The sequence below is a fragment of the Aspergillus welwitschiae genome (assembly GCF_003344945.1).
Source record: "Aspergillus welwitschiae strain CBS 139.54b unplaced genomic scaffold BDQ94scaffold_3, whole genome shotgun sequence".
In the NCBI taxonomy this organism is placed as follows: domain Eukaryota; kingdom Fungi; phylum Ascomycota; class Eurotiomycetes; order Eurotiales; family Aspergillaceae; genus Aspergillus; species Aspergillus welwitschiae.
The window spans coordinates 1,159,250-1,179,853 of NW_020798697.1; the positions used below are offsets into that span (position 1 = coordinate 1,159,250).

Here is a 20,604-nt window from a genome sequence, read left to right on the forward strand (position 1 = left end):
AATCATAGTAGGTAGATAGAAGTTGATGTGATAGGATGTTAGAGCAACTGTTGGCCATGATTGATAAGGTGCAAAGTGGAGGCGTGTCGAGGTCGACGGCAATTCACTGCGATTCACTGCTGCGAAACGGGGCGGACCATGGCTCCAGTTCAGAATAAGGTCAGGATCAGGATGATCATCCTGGTGTTCTTGGCAAGCATCATTGGTTCTGCTTCCATGCCACAGGGCGCCCCCGTCCCAGAAAGGTTGACTTCTCCCATTCCTTTATAATAGTCCGGTCGCGCAGGTTACTTCCTGGACCCTCTTCCTATCTATCTTATTCTCCTTCCTGAAGCTTGGCTTGCTTGCTTCCTGTGTTTGACACAGCTTCCTCTTACCACTTTATCGCACACGTCTTATCGAGGGCCCCTCTTGCCTTCTCTATCTGATCATTTCCGTTCCTGGTCCTGAAATACATGCGTGAGTGCCTCTCCCGACTCCCTCCCTATCGCCATCCCTTCCCTGGCCCATTAGAGGTCCTCCTCAAACGATTCTTCTTGACGTCTCATCGATGATCCCATCTATCTTGAGGCCCCTCATTAACATCTTATCTCCTTGCTATGCAGACCGGATTCACTCGTGGGCGAAAGCTCACGCGTCTACCCCGAATACTCAGTCCCAGGGTCAAAATCAGTCCAACACCCAGTCCTCTGAGGACGCTTCAGCTCAAGATGCTCAAGTGAAAGAAGGTATACGTGACCCGGCCAGCCCGGAGTCGGAAAAAGATGCCAATCAAACCCCTGAGCGCGGACTGTTCGTTCGGATGAAGGATGGAATTGTTCGCTTCACCGGCCACACCAAACGCGCCCTGTGCCACAGCTGGGTCAATGTGCTGCTTGTGTTCGTCCCTGTCGGCATTGCGGTCGAGGCCGCTGGACTCAATCCAGGCCTGATCTTTGCCATGAATGCGATAGCTATCATCCCCTTAGCCGGTCTGCTCAGCCACGCCACCGAGTGTGTCGCCAGTCGATTGGGTGACACCGTGGGTGCGCTCATCAACGTCACCTTCGGAAATGCAGTAGAGTTGATCATCTTGTATGTTTTCTGAATCCGTTCTTCTACCTCTGATTGTGTTGCTAACGTTTCGGTAGCATGTAAGTCGTTGTTCATAGGAACATGTGCATCATCAGATACTAAACACAGCGGATTCGTTCAGTATTGCTCTAGTCAAGGTGAGTAAACAGATTCTCCGACAGACTTGAGGACCGCCCTAATATTGTTTAGAATGAGATTCGGATCGTTCAAGCATCCCTGCTGGGCTCCATCTTAGCAAACCTACTGCTGATCCTGGGTATGGCCTTTCTGTTGGGAGGCCTGCGCTTTCAGGAACAGGTTAGCCAGCCAGCGATCTAGATCTGTACTTGTTCGATGAACTAATTTGTGCCAGATCTATAATAGCACTGTCACGCAGATGAGTGCATGTCTTCTCAGTTTGAGTGTCATGAGTTTGCTCTTGCCGGTATGTCTGCGTATCCCTTCAGTTTACCCTATACATGCTGACGTATCCAGACGGCGTTCCACGCTTCTTGGTCGGATTCGGGAGATGCAGATAAGTACACACTTAAAGTTAGCCGTGGAACAAGTGTTGTAAGTAGTAGCTACTGCCAATCAGGTCATGCCTTTCTAACTCTTCGATCAGGTCTTGCTCCTGGTGTACGTCTTGTACATCATCTTCCAGCTCAAATCCCACGCCTATCTTTACGCCAGTATCCCACAACAAATCATTGATGAAGAATCTCACCCGGGTGTTCTGGCTGAATTCATGAATAGTTCGTCAGACTCGAGCAGCTCATCGGATGAGTCTGTCGATACGACAACCTCCTGGTCTACCGCCAAGCGTATAAAGAGGGCCATGAAACATAGGCGGCATCGCAAATCGAGTACCAGCTCTCACGGTACGGTCTCTCCACAGTCATTTCGTAAAAAGTCCTCGGCCGATATGCCTCCTGCAGCCGTTATAGATGAGCATGCCGGTTCTGCGGGTGACCTGAGTGTTACTCAAGCCGACGGGTCCGGCTCCTTCGTCATTGATTTTGGAGATGACAGCCGATACGATGCCGATCATGAACCCCAGACGCGGGATTTCGGACAAGAACAGGACAAAGCCTCCAAGGAGGATCGAAAGACGAAGAGGCGTGAGCGGCGAAAGCAACGACGCGCCGAAAAGGACAAGGCCGTCGCATCCGTGACTGGCACTACTGTAACCGGCCGCCCGTCCATGAAGACACACAAGACGGAGCCTGCCTTGGATCATCCTCAACCTACGCTGGATGTTGGAGAAGCGACTGAACCTGCCAAAAGGCGATCGCCCTTCCGTCCAACTATTCCATCTCTGTTGAGCAACACTGTTTTTTCGAGCAACCTGGCCGCGCCCAACTCAACGGTGCCTGCCAGTCCCTCGAATCCTTATGGTCTTCGACGAACGCATTCTCTGCCGTCTTTCACCAACCGCCCTCCACCTCCAGGAAATGCCGTTCAGTTTGCCCGGGGTGCTTCTCGCATGCCGACGGCCGTGACCAACAACCCAACTGAAGCGGCCCCCGAGCAGCCAGAACCTGAAATGTCTCGCACCGCAGCGGTGGTGATGCTTCTGGTGTCGACCGGCCTTGTAGCAGTGTGTGCGGAGTTTCTCGTCGACGCTATCCCCACCATGATCGAGAGCTCGTCCGTCAGTGAAGCATTCATCGGTCTTATTATCCTCCCGATTGTTGGCAACGCCGCCGAGCACGTGACCGCAGTCAGCGTGGCCACCAAGAACAAGATGGACCTGGCCATCGGTGTCTCGGTAGGAAGTAGTATTCAAATTGGTATGTTTTTATTCTTCTGTTGTTTGGGAGTGGAGGCTCATTCGTCACAGCTATCTTTGTTACGCCTTTGGTGGTCATCCTGGGTTGGTGCATGGACAAGGACATGTCCCTGTACTTCACGCTATTTGAGACCATCTGTCTATTTGTCACGGCATTTGTTGTCAACTTCCTGGTTTTGGATGGCCGAAGCAACTACCTGGAAGGCTCCTTGCTCATTGCAGCCTATGTAATCATAGGGTAAGTTCGTTTTCTGTCCAGGTCGCGTTTGTTCGGCAGCTAACGAGCTTCAAGTGTTGCTGCATTTTATTATCCTGGCAGTGGACAGTCCAGTGATCTTGGCACTGCTGGAGGATAAGTGGTTGGCAGGGGTTCATTGAGACCAATGTCACGGCGCCGGGTATATTAACACCCGACTGCACAGTGGTGGTGGAGTCGAGGAGGGGATAATGAGCTACGGGGTGTGGGTTCGGGGACCTGGAAGAAGACGGATGATTGATGTTGCTGGTGGGAAAGGACGATGGTTACATTAAACGAGATTGCCAATAGTGCTACCTGGCTTAGTGTACACAATTTCAGAATGCGAACTACCACTTCTCGGACATAATGTTTTCATGAATTGCGGGATTTTGTGCGGCGACAGTAGAACCCTATGATACCCTGTAAATCCCGCTCCGATGCACGATATCTAACACATCGCCTGCCAAGCCAAATCGATTCCCTGGCGCAGGATTTAGCTGTAGGCAACGAGGCACTGAGTCTCTCTTCTCACGCAGTCCATACAGCAAGTACACTCTTGGCGCAGCGTTGTCAAGACAGGTCCGACTGCGATGACTGCATCAGGAATGCCCAGCGACAGATGTGGCTGAGCCTGTCATTATTACCGCGTACGGAGTACGAAGTACTACTACGACAGTGGACTGTACAGCCACTCGGTAAGACACACGTGGCTGCTTCAGTCAGGGGCTATCGGAGGGGCGGGTCTTGGCGTAATCAATTGACGTTCCAGATACAGCGGCTAGCTTGCTGTTTCGCCGTTGTTGCATTTCGCTTAGGGGATGGCCTCGCTTGGAGGCAATTTTCCCTTCTTTTGCAGGATGTTGTCATCTACCATTGGGAAGCGTGTTTAGTGTGGCTATGCTCATCCAGAGCGTTGACCTAGTTGAATCTCCCGCCTTCTGGAACCCTACCCAACGGGGGAGGTTCTTAACCGGCTTGGACGATGATGATACGGGACTGATACGCAGTGGGGCTAGTGCTGTGGCTGATAGGAGAGTATGTAATCCGATTGGCTGGGAGGACCAGTTCCACAGCACCAGCCCTGTGTGGCGCCAAGCAACCGAAAAGGGGAGAGTCGGAGGGACAAGTCAGACGGAGATTATTCTTAGCATTGATTTGGTTGGTTTCATGCGTGAGTGACTGCATGGCTAAGAGGGAACTATTAGCTAAACTGCTAGGCATCAATGCCCCTCCATCTGACGCATCTTGCTGTCTCTCTGCAGCTAGTTAGTCACTGCCATTGTACATTCCTCACCATGCCTTCTCCAGGGTAAACCCGTCCAGCCACTGTGTTCAAGTCCATCTATTGTTTGTGAATAGAAATGCGTTTCAATCTAGACCTCCGGTTGATCCCGGGATCCACCACCCTTCAGGGGCCCATGATGCCGTCCATTGTTTACGTCTCTGCCTAATCCGTTCTGCATCTCCAGACTGCCAGATCTACAGCCTCCCAGTCATCACTCATCCACCAGACTATTGACGCTTCCCCATCCCGACTAATAACCCAGTGGGGAACCGTCTCCTTACTCTTAGCGCCTGTTTGGGTCCCGATGGGCTGAGTGCGAATCCCTGGGAGCCGTTAATCCCGGCCTAACTGGACTGACTTACGCGCCAGTGACAGGGTGAAGTCGAAGAGGGGCCACCCCCATTGATGCATCCGTGTCCAGAGTCCCAACTTCATCCCCCCCTCCACCTGACAGGGTCTCCGGGAGCCGCTTTAGATATTTAAGGGTCTTTCATCCTTCTCTTCTTCTCTTCTTCTTCTCTCTTTATCTTTCTATCTCCCTCCCTCAACTTTCTCCTCATCCTTCCACAACCACTATGTCTTACTACCCCCCACCACAGGAACCCTACTACGGCGGACGCCCTCCGTACGAGCGTCCGCCATACGACCGTCCTCCCTACGAGGGTGGTCCTCCCCCGGAGCGTCCCCCTTATGACCGTCCTCCCTACGAGGGTTCTTACGAGCGTCCTCCCTATGATCGCCCCCCTCCAGAGAGATACAACTCCGGCCCTCCTCCACCGGAGCGCCCTCCCTACGACCGTCCCCCATACGGTGATCGGTCTCCCTACGAAGGCGGCGAGCGCGGCTTCGACTCTCCTGCACCTCGTCCTCCCTACACCAGCCCTCCTCCTTCCGCTCGTCCTCCCCCCGTCCCTCCCCCTCCTCTCCCCATGGACTGGGCCCAGGAGTGGGAGCCCAGCGTCCGCCGCGCCTACTACGTCCACATTCCCTCCGGCCGCACAGAATGGGAGCTTCCCGCTGACATGTCCCGTGACATGCCTCCCCCTGGCCCTCCCCCGGCCGGTGGACCGGGCTACTACGGAAGCCCCCCTCCGCCGCAGGAGGGCGGGTACTACCCCGACCCCCAGGCCCAGCAGATCTCCGAGGAGGAGCAGAAGAAGAAGGACCGTAAGAACATGCTTCTCGGTGGCGCAGCTGGTGTGGCTATCGGTGCTCTCGGTGCTGCATTCGTCTCACACGAGATTCGTACGTTTCCCCCCTCTCCCCTTCCCTTCCAAGGCCACATTCATGGTGACGGTATAAACTGCATACTAACAAGAACAATAGACGAGCACGAAGAAAAGGAAGAAGAGGAGGAGCGTGAAGAACAGCAGTCGTACGACTATGACCGGCCGCCTGTCGTGTACGAGCGCGAAACCACTATCATCGAGCGTGGAGAGGAGCCTGCCTATGAGAATTACGACGAGGATGGATGGTAGATGCGGTATACCTATTCCTACTTGTTAATAACCAAATTCTATTCGCATAAGCTTTCGGGATTGTTTAGCTGTATTTATTATACTTTTTAACTGGATACCTACCTTCTATCGAGGAATAGATTTGATACTCGGAATGTCTATTGGAGATGTCTTGTCTTAATATGATTCTCAGGTGTATGTCGCCTTGGCGATAAGGCACTCACTCCACTGGTTCAATACCATGCTTCTTTCCTATCAATAATAAGTAATACTCTTTCTGACATCGATACCACAACGCATTAATGACATAAAGCCAGTATTATACCCCTTGGTATTGGGAAGGGTCTGTCTAGTAGTAAATTAAGACACAAAAACAAATATCTTCATTGGTACTATATCAAAGAACAGTGCGATAACCACCCAGTGAGAGCTGCTCACCTTATTCTCCACGAGGGTGAGCAGTTGTACTTAGTAGTACCAGTACTTACTAGTATGATTTATTATTACCTTGAACCTGAAGAATACGGGAAAGAATTAGGTGGTAATGAAGTTTCTGTGTGAAAGTTATAGGACTTCTTCATAGTGTTATTCTGCATTGTAAGCGAGATTTCTGCGATATAATAAGGTTTCCATCGTAGGGTCATCCTACCGGTCGTACCATCTACTGGCGACCATGGCATCAAGATGGATAGTAAAGATACTAAAAGCTTTTCAGTGTTGGTGTGATTGTTCGATAGATATAGATGCTTCAATTCACACTCTCATATATACACAGCATTTCATCCGCTCACAGCGATACTATAACTACTACAGGAGCATAGTAGAACATACTATAAAATGCCTCAAAGTACTGGGAAGCACTTATCAACACTACTTCCAACAAACAATCTCCCCATGCAACAAGCCAAACCACCCCTGTTCACACTCCATAAACTCCTCCCACCCCTTAACAATTCCATCCAACTGCTCCCTACTCGCAAACCCACCCTCAACCGCCTGCGCCGCAAACCCCGAATTGGCCGCCCTTCCTGCCATCGACCCACCCCAATACCTCCGTTCCTCAGGACTACTAAAGCACCACGACCCCGCCGTCTTCTTGATCCTTTCCTGCGGAAACCCCGCCTCTTCCGCCCACACATGGATCCTCGACCCCGGGTGTGGGTTCCCACCCTTCTCCCGAGCCATTTTAGTAGCAATGTCCAGCCAGAGCTCGATCCCCTTGTTCTCGGGATACCATGTCATGGCGCTGGATTCGCGGGCGGCAACGATCCCGCCGTCAGGTTTAGCGACGCGGCGCATTTCGCGCAGGGCGAGGACGGGATCCGCGATGTGTTGGAGGACTTGGTGCACGTGGACTAGGTCAAAGGTGTTGTCGGGGAAGGGGAGGGAGTGGATGTCGGCTACTTGGAAGGTGATGTTGGTGATGCCTTGGGATGAGGCTAGAGTGCGCGCTTGGTCTAATGGGTCCGAGACGTATTCTACCCCTGTTACGTGGCCTTCCGGGACGTGTCGCGCGAAGTCGACGGTGATGCTGCCGGGGCCGCAGCCGATGTCGAGGATGGTCATGTTGGGTTTGAGGTAGGGGAGCACGTAGGGGACCGAATTGGAGATGGTGCGCCACCCGTGGGTTTGGAGGACTGCCTGGGCATGGTCGGTTGTGTAGGTTGACATTGTTGGTAGTAATTTGGTTGTTGGGTTTATCTTGAGGCGTTGAAGAATGTGTAGCTGTTTCTCGTGTCAATTGTGAGTTAAAGATGAGGTCAGTTGCTGGTGCCATGGGGGAATTTATATGGTGAGTCCTACCATGGATTGCACCTCGGATCTCTCTGTCACCCCACTATCAAAACCCCACCACATCGGAATTCCGATCCTCTTTCAACTTCCCCAAAACTCTACTGACTATGAGATCCTCCCAGTCCAAGCGGAGGCAGCAGCCTCCTCCACGCAAGAAGGCCTGCCAAAGCTGCACCAAATCAAAAGTCCGATGTGACTTGGACAGGCCAGCTTGCTCTCGTTGCCGGTCGCTTGGTCGGACCTGCGAATACCTGACGCATCCTCCGGTTACCAGTCCTCCGAGCGAGCCCAACTACACATCACCCACCGACACTACCGACAGAGAGCCAGTGTTGCCGATATACAGCACGCCACAGATAGCTCCGATCTCAGAGTTGCCGATACCCCTGCCATACACTTTCAGCAGTCCGGCTTGGACCCCTCCGCATCCGCCCCGCGGGCTAGTAGCCAACAGTGTGCGTGGTGAGAGTAATGAACTCGACTTCACGGGGATTGAGCTAGTTCCGAGTGTGAATGCAGAAAGTATCAGGGATCGATGGCTGCGACCGTACATTTTGCCTCCACTGGGTCGTGATGAGGTCCCGAAGGCCTATCATCCGTTCACTTTGCAGTACATCTCGAGGATTTTGAGTACATATCCCCGGTTTATGCTGAAGGATGGCGATGTGCCACCGATAATTCATCGAACGCAGATTGTTGGGCGCAGAATGCCCCGTGCTTTGGCGAATTGTTACAGTCTGGTGCGGATGTGGGAGCAAGCTGCGGAGGGAAGTGAAACCTTGGTGGTAGAAACTGTAGAGAAAGAGATGGATCGACTAGCCAGCGAGGTATGACTGACCATTGTATATTATTGCTGCAAACGAGGCAGCAGCTGACATGGAACAGGAACCGCCTAGTCTAGGCGACTTCGATCTTCTTGCTATTTTCCAGGCATACCTGATCTACTCTGTAATGTTATACTTCTCGCCTATAGCGGGAGCCAATGCCGTCAACGACAAAATCATGATAACTCTCATGGAATTGGCGTTCCGTACTGCTCGAAATGGGCTCTTCTGCACCGCCGAGATGTCTCATACCAGACCCAGCTGGGAGTCGTGGATCGTGGCGGCCGCCAAGCGGCGATCGCTCTTTACGATGTACCTGTTCTGCAGCGTTTACAATGCCGATCGACTTTTACCAAATTTTATTGCAGACGAGATGACTGGTGTTTTCGCCCCTGAAGCCAAAGCATTGTGGGAAGCCACTTCTCGTGAGACATGGGCGAAAGAGTACGATCGGCATCTTCTTGATTGGGAAGACGGGATGCTTGAGATCTCGGAGTTGTGGAGATCTGCGGAGACAGGAACACCGCGACGGAGAGAACGGATCGAGCGGTGGCTAAGGACAGTGGACGAATTTGGGATGACAATGTTTGGGGTTACTGCTCATGTGCATGGATGCTGATTTACTTGGACAATTCCATTTGTACGCCACCTTGGGGTTCTGAATCGAAATTCTGAGCACAGGGCGGGAATTACACCAGAATGGCTCGTCTAAGTTACAGTGGAATTTTATTTGGTGCACGTTAGCAGGCTTTCTTACGTGGGAGAGGCTGTTTGGTCTGGTTAGCTAGAAAAAATCTTATTATTAGTAGAGATTTGGGAGATTGGAGAGGATCGGAATACCGACATAGTGGGGTGAAGAGATCCGAGGTATAATCGAAGTACACCGCCTTCACACGTCATGTTCAATTCGTTCTAAATTTCTGGGAGAATAGGATCAAAGGGGTTCTAGAGGCAAAGCCAACAGCATCGAAGTGAGTTGAATTGTTGTTCTCGCTAAGTATTTAGTCATATAGTAGCAAACGTAAGATACGATCAAGCGCAGGCGCTGCGTGCGGCAGAAGACCTCGGCAATGACAGCTTCAAGTTTATATTTGAGCACATATAGTAGATTAATGAGCATTAAGAGAAGAACAGGGAATTACAGAAGGCAAGGCTTGAGGCACAAGGTGAGCTAACCAGACAAGTCCAGATCATGAGAGGCAGTATGCTAAGAGTGATATGGTTGAAAATTGTGCGAGTACTACGGTATAGAGATGGCGATCCATTCTTGCTTTCTCACTATCGTTGACTGTTACTAGTAGTACCGGATTGCACCCCTGTCTGGACGGACTGACTAGTACTACTTGTGGCAAACCTTACAGACTATACTATGTTATTCTTGCCAATAGCATCCTTAGGTTGACCGATCGTCAGCAGTGCTGACATTTGCTTAATTTATCTTGAACAATTGAAACATTGCATGACCTTATAGCTGTTGACCATTTTCTGCTCTAATTGGCTTTTGAAGTACTAATGTCAGCATTGCATCTGGAAATTGAGTCTAATAGTAGCAGTTCAAGTGATAAATTAAATGTAATTACATGCTGTAGCCATGTAAAGTCAATTTGAAAAAGCTTTCTGTAGTATCTTCATATTATAAAAAGTAGGTAGAATCACTCATGGTGTATATCATGCTACGTAATAATACATGATATATAAGTAACATTCTCAAAAGCCCGGTGGTATCATGTCGTAAACTCCGTATTCCATATATTATATTGTACTAGTAGATCGTTAGTACCAATAGCCCCATAACTGTTGGAATATACATACCAAAGCGTCTGCTTCCAAATACGCAGAATCTAATGATCATGCGACGACGGCTTCTGGAGACGAGGATAGTAGAACAGGAAGAATACCACGACAGCTAGCAAGACCACGAGCGTCGGAAGAAACATAAACAGAAAGAGAAACAGACTCAGGCCTAGAGCGGCGCTATGTCCAGGAAAGAAGCGGCGAGCCATGAGATCAACAGTCGAAGCAAGCATCGATTCCATGGGAAGGAAAAGGGTTATGATCCACGCTAGTGGTCGAAGATCCGTCTAGTGAGGACTAGCGAACAAAGAAACAGGACGATCAGGGTCTTTAAATGTGATATTTATATCGCCGGTTTAAATGAAGTGGCAGACAAATCTTGCCGTGCTAGATAGAGGCTGGTTCCTCGGTCGGAGCTCACGGGATGATGAGTGAAGCTGCAGTGAAGCTGCCTGGAGTGGAGCGCGCGAGCAGTGGGCAGCGCCGTTATCTCTGACTTTATTATTGCGGGGACCTAGGCAGACCACGCGAGTCGGTTTTGCGGCGGTAGTCTAGATGATTTGACTCGTTACTGCCGGACAGAGACTGGGGGTCTGGGAGGTCGACAGGGGAGATTCGAGCCATTTGAAGTCCTGCCAATAGCTCGGTGCCTGGTCCATCGAGGTTGCTTTTGGCGTCTGGAAAAGGCAAATTTGAGGTACCAGCCCGGTAAGTTACATGGGTAGCTGCTGGTTGGTAACGCTGTTCATTACCAGCCAAAACTGGATGCCTGCAGGGATTTGCTTCATTATTGGGCGCAGTGGAGAGCCATCATTGGTGGATGTCTTAGCGCCCCGCTGAGGACCCACTACGATCATTCCGCTTTCAGCCGAGTCGCTGCTAAAAATGAATGGGCATTCGAGGGCCAATCATTACCGGGGTGACGCAAGAAGCAAGGATTGTCTGGGTCAGGCAGCAGTATTTCATGTACGGCGCGCAGGTTGCTTTGAATACTTACAACCGCATGCTTATGAGCTTGGGAGGAGACTAGATTACATCTGGTAAGTAATATGCGAGGGAATGATCTCGCCACGATTGATTTAAAGTATTTCAATAAGAATTGCAGTTTAATTAAAGCTCCTCTATCTCCCCCTGTTTCGGGTGCCGGGGAGTTGGTTAGATTCCCGCACTAAACCACGGATATAACTTCAGTATTACTGGTATCAACATGTTGATGATTTCAAAGACAACCGGACGGTGTAACAGCTGGATTGCCGATACGGCTAGAGCCACCGCAGCGAACCAATGGTCGTGTCGCCCTGTAGGGCTGAGGCGGACTTGGCACGGCCCTCGGGTAAATCAAAGGCAAGCTGGCCAGTCGAAGGGATGGACCATCGTGAATTTCGTTGTATCATGAGTACGCTGAACACTGATATCATCCCGCCTGGATGGTCACATAACTACTAGTAATTAATATCCATTATTAATCAGAATGCCACTGTGGAAATCTCACGCTACGCCGTAAAAGAGAATAGTTCTTCCCATCGCAATCAATCAGGCGAGCGCATCATCCGTTTATCCCTTGCAATCCTTCTCTTCTCCTTCCTTTTTCCCTTCCCCTTCCCTTCAGTTCCCCATCGGCTTTTCCCCCCTCCCTTCCCCATCCCACCGAGCTCGGATGCATCCGTGAGTCCCCGCGGAGATGAGGCTATCTCGTTCGTTATCAATCGCTCAAGTCTGATCTGGTATTCTTTGCTTTTTCTTTTCCCTTTTCACCCCCTTCGACGAACCTTCCTGTCCTTCCTTTCGTCAGTTGATCCAGGATGGGTCTCTTTGCTGGACACGGAGCCCTCGACCAGGCCGAACTGGATAATTTCGGCGTCGATTGGGTCATCCACTACTCGTTCGAGGATGTCGGTAAGTAATCATCCTTCCCGATTCCATCCGGCTGAACCCGATCTCACACCATCCTCTTCCCTCCAGAGCTCTCCCAGGCGATTCAAGAGTTTCGTACTTTAATCCACGACCTTCAAGAAGCGCATCTCCAGGTTCAAGTCCGTCATGGCTATGGCGCCTCCCTACTCGTCTGCATTCGTGTTCCACCTGATCTGTTAGGCAACCTGGTACACAAATCTCGGTACGGCTGATTGGTAACAACAAATGGCGCATGGTCGGGAAAGCTAACGGCGTGTAGTGTCAAGGACTGGCTCCATGGAATCATCCACGAATTCCCTGAGGGCGGAGACGAGGGCGAAACTGACGCCGACACTCCTGCGGAGGCCCTCAGATCTGTTTACCATGCGGTGACATGGCAAAAGCATCTTGGAGGCGCTGGAATTACCCCCAAGGTGGGCCAATGGAAGAATATTACGGCGGCTATTCCTCTGCATGACCGCTCCGCCAACGCGGAGCTGCTCCGAAAATGGAGTCGGACTATTTTCTTGACGGCCGAGGATCTTGACGCCATTCGCGCATTGTATGGCGAGAAGGTGCGTGTATCTCGGAGCTTGTTCTGATTTTTCCGAGCATTGTTTGATTTTAACATTCCCAGGTTGCTTTCTACTTTGCCTTCATCCATTGCTATTCCTGTTTCTTGATCTTTCCGGCCGTCTGGGGCGTCTTCTCATGGTTTTACCTTGGCCCCTATTCGATTACGTGTGCGGTGGTGACTTGCATATGGGGGATCGTGTTTATCGAGTACTGGAAAACCCGTGAGCTCGACCTGAGCTTGCGCTGGAACGTCAAGGACGTAGGATTCCTAAAGGTGAACCGACCAGAATGGGTTTGGGACCGAGAATTCCAAAACCCGCACACCGGCGAGACCATCCGCGTGTTTTCGGCTCATAGGCAGTTTGCTCGCCAACTCCTGATGATTCCCTTTGCGACCGTTGCGAGCTTGGCATTGGGGAGCCTGATCATCCTATCATTTGCTCTGGAAATCTTGGTCTCGGAAGTATACAATGGCCCAATGAAGGCTTACCTGGAGTTTCTGCCGACCGTTCTGTTTTCGCTCTCCTTGCCCTCCATCACCAATATCCTGACGGAGTTTGCGAAGCGCTTGACCGACTACGAGAACTACCGCACGCAGGATCAATACGACCTGGCACAGACGGCCAAGACATTTGTGATGCACTTTATTACGGCCTTTTTGCCCACGCTACTGACCGCATTTGTGTACGTCCCGTTTGGAAGCAGGATTGCGCCCTATCTTGACACTCTGCGCTCTTACGGGCTCCTTTCTGCTAATCTTGCCCGCGAAATCCACATCGACACTTCCCGACTGCAACAGGAAGTGATCTATCTATCTGCGACCGCTCAGATCCTGAACTTCGGCGAGGAAATTGTGCTTCCCTATGTCAAGCAAACCTTGATGCACAAGTGGCGCGACTGGCGCGAAGGTCGGGACTCTTCGCGTCCTCGCGGCTACTCTCAGAGAACGGACCAACTCCTAGTGGACGCTCCGGAAGAAGCTGGTTTCCTTTCTCGTGTCCGTGACGAAATCGACGCGGACGAATACGACGTTCATGAAGATATTCTCGAGATGTGCGTGCAGTTCGGCTCTCTCGCTCTCTTTGGGGTTGCATGGCCTTTGGTGTCACTGGGCTTCCTGGCCAACAACTGGCTGGAACTACGGGGCGACTTCTTCAAATTGAGCTTGGAGTGCCAAAGACCTGCCCCCATCCGCGCCGACTCGATCGGACCGTCTCTCTTGGGTCTAGAAGTTCTCAGCTGGCTCGGTACCTTGTCCACAGCTGCCATCGTGTACCTCTACCGCGCTGGACTCCAGGAAGTTAATATGTCGTCCCTCCTTCTCACCCTTCTCCTTGCCGAATGGGCCTATGTTGGCGTTCGCTTCATCGTGCGAAGCGGACTCGAAAGAATCAGCTTCATCTCCCTCCGTCGCGAGGAGTCGAAGCGATACGCCATGCGCAAACGCTTTTTGGAAGCCACGTCGGGCCGGGTGTCCCCTCGGGCTAAACCGCGGGTTCGGTTCCAGGACCGGGTCAGCGTTTTCTCCTCGTCCACTGATGTCCCTGGTACTAAGGAAGACTTCCTGCATCCAGGGCATCACCATGAAATGGGCCGCGGAGGACGGTTCTGGTCGTGGGCTCCCAATGAGACAGCGGACGCAGGCGTTCGGCTGATCAAGGCCCTGAACACTAACATGGATGGTTCGAAGACCGGGCCTGAAAAGGGCGCCAAGGGCGCTTGATCTGCTCAACACACCAGTCACTCATTACTATAGATTTGTCAATCATTCATTTGATGTTTTCTGATTCAGAACTGTCGCAGGTAGATGGTTAGATGAGCCTGCGGGACGGAAAATGTGGTTTATTCGTGATGGACCACTAGCTGTCTTAGAAAATTGTTTCCTTTTCTGTTTTTATTCTCATATTTGTTTCCTTGGTTTCTTCACTTTTGGTTCTGTATGTATACATTAGACTATTAATAATTTGATGATGATTCGGAAATCCTCTACATGTACATTGGCGTAGGCACATTTTAATTCATGCTATACAGGAATTATCCGTGTCATGATTAAATCTTATTAGTACATCAGAAACGAACTAGCTCACCACCTTACTGGTAACATATAGTTTTCTCAGTCTCACAACTGAACACATTCTGTTCGGTCCTATTTAACATGTTTCCTTTCACAGACTATTGTCCACGGACGCACAACTCAATAAGTCACCGCGCAGCATGACGCAACTCCCTAGCAATCATATCAACAACACCATCAAACATCGTTGAATCTGCAAGGCCTTTTTGCCATGTAATAGTTACAACTAAACAGCCATCTCCGCCTGTGATCGAAGACACGGCCAGCGGTGCACTCACACCATCAAATGCCTGAGCGAACATCATCCGTCTAATCTGCGGCCGCGAACCTCTTTCCTGGCCGGCTTTCAAAACCCCCAAATTCGAAGCTTTAAAGCTCCCATCTCGGTCCTTCCCTATCTTACCCCGTATAAAGCCATGACTATCCACGTATCTGAGCAATCCCACACTCGCATCGTTGCCCTTGCGACTGAGCACCTCTTTGATTGTTGCGCAGGATTGCCGTGCAACTTCCCACAGAAAGCTGCCAGGAGGATGCTGGTCCATCTCCTCCCGGAAGAAAGTCTCCTTGAAGTTCATGACCCAAACACCCATTGATTGATCTGTAACACCCCCTTCTTCCTTCAGCCACTGGCGAGTCGACATCGCGCCAAAACCTTGCAATCTGGTGTACTCTTCTGGCAGATGCGCAAATAGGCTGTGTGCAACGGCTGTGTGTAGAGCCGAGGTAATAGTCGCATGATTTTGACGACATTTCTTTCTCAGTGTTGTGGATATTGTTTCTGGGATAACAATTTGGCGTATTTCAATGTCAACTGGTGAGTATGACTTCGGCCCTGTCCAAAGACCCGGATCACGATAGGGCCATAGTTTGGTCTGGAGCGCATTTTTCAGGAGGAAAGTAAAACTTATAGAGCACGGATGGAGCGCTTCCAGGCTAGGCAGCAGAGGGACCTTAGGTGATGGAATCACTTGTCTTGTGATTCCTCCCTGGGCCAAGTAAGCGGCAGCATCATGTAAAGCCTCTCTAAATGTCTCGTGGAAAGCTTTCCCTGATATCCCGTCTCCGATTGCATGGTGGAATATATATACCGCCGTGAAGCGCTGCTCAGTCGGCTCTGTTAACATGATCAGTCTCCAAAATGGCAGAGGCGCTGTGAACTCGAATTTCTGCTGAACTTGCAGCAGATTACATAGTTCAATGTCTGGTTGATATTCAGTAGGATAATCGTGGCCACGCCTTTGAAATGATACGGATTGGGTCAGGTCGATTTCCGGGAGCCGGAAAAACCAGGTATCATGGCTGTCTTTTACCGGGATTGCTGATAGAATAGGGTTCTGGGTTATCACTGTCTCACATGCTCCATATGCATACTCCTTTAGGGGCCGGGTGAAAGTATTTGGCAGGACATAGATTGCCGATACTGCCACGTTGGAGTGCCCAGCCAGACCGCGTGCGAGGAAGTAATTCTCTAGGCGTCCTGTTGGACGTTTGTCAATTCATGTATCTTTTTCTACATCAATGAATACTTTTGCACTGACCGGCTGGTCGTAGTCTTTCAAACTTGTCCATCCTTGAAATGTTATAAGGACGTTGTACGACCACACTTTCAGCGAGATGAAGATAGCATCTCTTTTGTTTTCTTCTTGGAATGAAATATACTACTGTTAGGTCGATGAAAAACAAGCCTTCTTCTGACCGAGCATCTGTTCATATTGAACAAGATAGTTCAGTACATCGCCCATTGGTATTTTTATATGGACAACTTACTAATTCAGACAACCTGAATTGGGACTGCAAATCACCCAAAGACAGCGAAGAGCCCTTCACAACACTATAGAGCAATGAACGTGATGAGTGAAAAGGTGAAAAGAATAGTTAGTGGAGACTCTCAATTCCGCCGATATCTCAAATCATGTTAGATACTATTATACCTTTTGCGTCAAGCCTTGAGCGGAGAATTGCCCGGTTTCTGAAGGCTTCTTGTCCATCTAATTTGTAAAGGTCTGTCGATGCCTTCAGGTTTTCCAAGGTTGATCATTAATATTGCTGTATCAGCACGGAGTATTGGGTTGCTGCTACATTGGAGAATCTGCGTTAGGTCAAGTGATATATTAACGTGTCGAGATTCTATAATCGTACTTGGGGTGGACGGACGTACGGCAGCGTCCCCCAAAATAATAAGAAACAGTTTATCCATGTACGTCTCATTACTATAGATAGTTCTGCCAGTGCAAACCCACATTTACTGTGATGTGGATCAGAACATAAGATGTGTCTATTCTTTCGTCGGAACTTGTGTGGCGCATGAGGGTAGCATCGGTTGTCGTGAATTGTGACAGCCGCGGTGCTTATAAAATTTATTGTGTAAATCATTGCTTTAGTCACTGCAGTCGTTCCACTTTATCATACAACCGTCAATGTAAGCACTTGTTCATTATATTTAGCACACCAAAACTTCATCATGCAGCTACTATGTAACCAGACTTAAAGACTAGAACTGATGCGGTGTCTCATCCACCCGGTAAACCAACTTCTGTCCTCGTACTTTATTCTCGCGCAACAGATCCAGCCCAGACAATACTCCCTTGAGCCCATATGGCTGCTTAGACACTGGATGGGTCTTTATCTTACCCTGATCCAACAAGTCCTGAAAGACAGACTGCCATAATAGATGATGCTTCATATCGATGGGCTTGGCGGGAACCTTCTGGGGCCCCATGGTGTACGGCTCTCCCACGACGGTATACGCCATTGAGACCGTCGACCGGACATCTCGCCGAGGGCACCGAAGTTCCTGCAACGTGTGGTACCGGGCCCCAGATCTGCTGGTTAGAGCTTCCGCACAGAACTGGGCCGAGGTCGCCATTGCAACGGTGTCAAAGCACAGCTTCAAGTTATCCCTAGTATACTTCCGAATCGCTGCCGCCGCATTGGGCTTGGTATAGTCAAACACGGCGTCCGCCCCGAGTCCTTTGACCAGCTCGAAATTGCTGGCTGAGCACGTCGTGATTACTTCCATCCCAGACAGTTTAGCGCATTGAATGGCCAGTGTGCCAGTTGCGGTAGATCCGCCATGGATCAAGACAGTCTTTGGTGTCGTAGGACTTCGTGGCTTTCCGGGCATTGGGAGTCCAAGATTTTGATACAGACTCTGGCCCACGGTTGTGTATCCGACTCCAACTGTGCACGCATCCTCCCAGCTCATCCCGTCCGGGATCTTGAGTTGCCCATTTCCCTTGACCATAATGTATTGGGCAAACGCGCCATCTTCGGGCTCAACAGCGTTGCATCCGTGTGTGAGTCCCAAAACTCGATCTCCCTTCTGGTATTTGGTCACATTGGGACCAATCTCCTCGACAATCCCGGCAAAGTCGCAACCCACGATACATCCATTGCTTGGGACGAAGTCAATATGCCTCCAGTCGGTTGGGTTAAGGGCCACTGTGCCATGCTTTTAGTGAGTGCTTCTTGCTAAATGGAATGAAAGCGGAATGGTAATTGAGCAACAAAACAATGGCCCAATATGCCTGCCTACCTGTTACAGTTCTGACCAAGATGTAATCGTCGCGTAGCCTAGGGATTGATCGATTGGTCACCAAAGCAGCCTTGCGAGGTCCTTGTGTGACAACAGCCAATTGGCCCTGTGATATTCCAACCATGATGCCTCTGTTGGGTTGACGAGAAGAAGGAAGAGGGGGAGAGAAATACTTGTGCACAGGACGATAAGAAGCGGAGAGAGTTAATAAGCCTCTAGAAACAAATAACCCGCTTCCTAGATTATAATGCCCTCGGTATGAATGTAAATCTTTTGGAAGACGTACAAAGTACTGATCGGGGTAAGCCAGCTCCCCGTTCTAACTACAGAATGGACTGTGGCAGTTAAGCGGGCTGCCGACATGCCAGCTGAAGGAAGAATTAGCGGTGGCGTCCTAATAGTTGATTATCTTATTGTTGAATCTGCGGTGTGTGACTTAGCAGCTTGCCATCTTATGACTCTGGACAAGGTTGTTCCGGGTCAGGTTGTTGGGGGAGGAGTGTGTACTCACTAGTGATTTCCTGCTTCTTTGACTTGCCGGAAGACACTATATGTTGCACATGCAACTCTGTACATATGCAGCACAGTATAATTCGTTAAGTCGAACTTGACACAGTAAAACTATATTTGTGTATGTCATGCAATCCGTTCCTGATTTTTTGCACTCTTGGCCTATCTAATGAATCACACCATTGCATGCAATAGATCAATAGTTGCCGATCTTATTGGTTAGAAGCTTGGATTCAATATCGACAGACACATTCAATTCAGTCCTATAATTGACTTCATCGTCTCCTACAAAAGTCAAAGATGGAACGCCTCTTAGTAGTAGCAGTTAGTTAGTAGACAGTACTGGTAGTTGGTCTCGATTCGGACTGTTCAGGATCATGTTCGCATTCATGTAGTACTATATATCCGAGTTACTAAATAACACGAGTGTGGGTGGAGTCACTTTCGGGGTAAACTTACTGAACATAGTAAGAGAAACATCAGAACAGGGCCGTGGATTTCTCAGATCAAGTTATTGTTTTCTTCCACATAAATACGGGGTATATTGCATATGAAGCATCTGTCAAACCTGTCATATCGGTATCCCCTTGGTAATTACCTTATGCGGAACATCTGTCTCAATTGGGTTTAGGTCCAGCTGGGGGCCACAGAGGTATCAGTCATGTGATGGGGATCCATGCAGCTCCATCTCTTCTCTATCCACTCACACACTCCCTCTCGCTTTCTTGTGTCATAAGCCATTCAGCTTGGTTAAGTGAAAATGATATCAGGCATATGTTGCAACGATTGTTCCATTATTTACACTTGTTTAGCTTGAAGCCTATATCCTGCCAGCATTCCACGGTCTTGACCGAGACGACCTGGGCTCCTTCGAAAATCGGATTCATAGCCATGAGAAGGAGTAGGGACTGCAGCCGTTTTGCGCAATTTTTACTCCGTACATGTCCTGTAACCAATTCCACTAGCCGGAACAGAATTCATGGACCCTGTTTGTTCTATTTGAACCATACTTAGAGGCGCATATTGTGGTAGACTATGAGCAAAGTACCCGCAGTGCATATCAGACTTTCCACATCGCTCCGCTGGGCTGATCGGTGACCCGCTCACTACAAGTACAAATGAATATATCAGTAAGAGCTATCTTACTGTATCTGATGAATTTATCGCTCTACAACTCCACCATCCATCACCACCAGCCAATGGAGCGTCCGGACCTCCAGATTGTTTACCTCCTGGGCCATCTACCTTTCGGGGCTAGTACCAAGGGTGCGACATCGCAAACCACTGGCCACCCTTAAGGTGAACTGATGCAGGTTACCCTAACCATCGAAGAGAGTGTGGAACGCTTGTGTCCTTGACAATCATGACTAGTATTCTCGCAACCATTGATCACTAGCTGAATTGCTTACAGTCTTGAATTATATTCACCCTTTCGCTTGAGGTAGGCTCTAGGGATTTGTCTTTGAAAGCATCACAACTAAAAGTCATCTCTAAGCTCCAGATTCAGTGATCTCGATTGTCTGGTTGCTACTGGCACACCGCTCCTAAATTAGAAGGTGCAGTAATAGTGGGCGGTGGCTGAGACACCATGGAAGGTTCAATCTACTCGTGCTGCATCGGAGATCTCTCTCCCACCCAAAGGGAAATGTATACGTACACGCGCATATGAAAAGACTAGAAAGTACTCCGTATAACGGATTGAAAACATCACATGAGGAAGAAAGAAGCAAAAAAAAAAAAAAAAAAAAAAAAAAAAAAAAAAAAAAAAAAAAAAAA

General features: G+C 49.7%; 8 protein-coding genes across 8 annotated transcripts; 5 read left to right on the forward strand and 3 right to left on the reverse strand.

Annotated features, from left to right (window-relative positions):
- Positions 1 to 550: 550 nt before the first annotated feature.
- Positions 551 to 3,201, forward strand: BDQ94DRAFT_166419 (putative membrane bound cation transporter; the record flags this gene model as incomplete). The annotated part of the gene is made up of 8 exons (XM_026770542.1): positions 551 to 1,074; positions 1,196 to 1,211; positions 1,264 to 1,371; positions 1,427 to 1,498; positions 1,549 to 1,626; positions 1,679 to 2,846; positions 2,897 to 3,083; positions 3,138 to 3,201. The coding sequence occupies 8 exons, from the start codon at positions 551 to 553 to the stop codon at positions 3,199 to 3,201; spliced, it is 2,217 nt and encodes a 738-aa protein (XP_026631244.1).
- Positions 2,824 to 4,016, forward strand: BDQ94DRAFT_135894 (uncharacterized protein). Its single transcript, XM_026764771.1, has 2 exons — positions 2,824 to 3,083; positions 3,138 to 4,016. The coding sequence occupies exon 2, from the start codon at positions 3,496 to 3,498 to the stop codon at positions 4,003 to 4,005; it is 510 nt and encodes a 169-aa protein (XP_026631245.1). The 5' UTR covers positions 2,824 to 3,083; positions 3,138 to 3,495; the 3' UTR covers positions 4,006 to 4,016.
- A 254-nt stretch (positions 4,017 to 4,270) lies between these two features.
- On the forward strand, positions 4,271 to 6,121 carry BDQ94DRAFT_135896 (WW domain protein). The gene is made up of 2 exons (XM_026764772.1): positions 4,271 to 5,613; positions 5,695 to 6,121. The coding sequence occupies exons 1-2, from the start codon at positions 4,944 to 4,946 to the stop codon at positions 5,844 to 5,846; spliced, it is 822 nt and encodes a 273-aa protein (XP_026631246.1). The 5' UTR covers positions 4,271 to 4,943; the 3' UTR covers positions 5,847 to 6,121.
- A 574-nt stretch (positions 6,122 to 6,695) lies between these two features.
- Positions 6,696 to 7,496, reverse strand: BDQ94DRAFT_166421 (class I SAM-dependent methyltransferase; the record flags this gene model as incomplete). The annotated part of the gene is made up of 1 exon (XM_026770543.1): positions 6,696 to 7,496. One exon carries the CDS (start codon positions 7,494 to 7,496, stop codon positions 6,696 to 6,698), a length of 801 nt encoding a protein of 266 aa, XP_026631247.1.
- Positions 7,497 to 7,726: 230 nt separating this feature from the next.
- On the forward strand, positions 7,727 to 9,062 carry BDQ94DRAFT_166422 (Zn(II)2Cys6 transcription factor domain-containing protein; the record flags this gene model as incomplete). Its single annotated transcript, XM_026770544.1, has 2 exons — positions 7,727 to 8,446; positions 8,505 to 9,062. 2 exons carry the CDS (start codon positions 7,727 to 7,729, stop codon positions 9,060 to 9,062), a joined length of 1,278 nt encoding a protein of 425 aa, XP_026631248.1.
- Positions 9,063 to 9,981: 919 nt separating this feature from the next.
- On the reverse strand, positions 9,982 to 10,874 carry BDQ94DRAFT_135901 (uncharacterized protein). The gene is made up of 2 exons (XM_026764773.1): positions 10,256 to 10,874; positions 9,982 to 10,205 (listed from the first exon to the last, which is right to left on the reverse strand). The coding sequence occupies exon 1, from the start codon at positions 10,477 to 10,479 to the stop codon at positions 10,285 to 10,287; it is 195 nt and encodes a 64-aa protein (XP_026631249.1). The 5' UTR covers positions 10,480 to 10,874; the 3' UTR covers positions 9,982 to 10,205; positions 10,256 to 10,284.
- Positions 10,875 to 11,611: 737 nt separating this feature from the next.
- Positions 11,612 to 14,688, forward strand: BDQ94DRAFT_135902 (anoctamin family protein). Its single transcript, XM_026764774.1, has 4 exons — positions 11,612 to 12,133; positions 12,200 to 12,353; positions 12,411 to 12,705; positions 12,768 to 14,688. The coding sequence occupies exons 1-4, from the start codon at positions 12,040 to 12,042 to the stop codon at positions 14,427 to 14,429; spliced, it is 2,205 nt and encodes a 734-aa protein (XP_026631250.1). The 5' UTR covers positions 11,612 to 12,039; the 3' UTR covers positions 14,430 to 14,688.
- A 2,586-nt stretch (positions 14,689 to 17,274) lies between these two features.
- On the reverse strand, positions 17,275 to 18,442 carry BDQ94DRAFT_181537 (zinc-binding alcohol dehydrogenase family protein; the record flags this gene model as incomplete). Its single annotated transcript, XM_026773903.1, has 2 exons — positions 17,275 to 18,224; positions 18,319 to 18,442. The coding sequence occupies 2 exons, from the start codon at positions 18,440 to 18,442 to the stop codon at positions 17,275 to 17,277; spliced, it is 1,074 nt and encodes a 357-aa protein (XP_026631251.1).
- Positions 18,443 to 20,604: the final 2,162 nt, after the last annotated feature.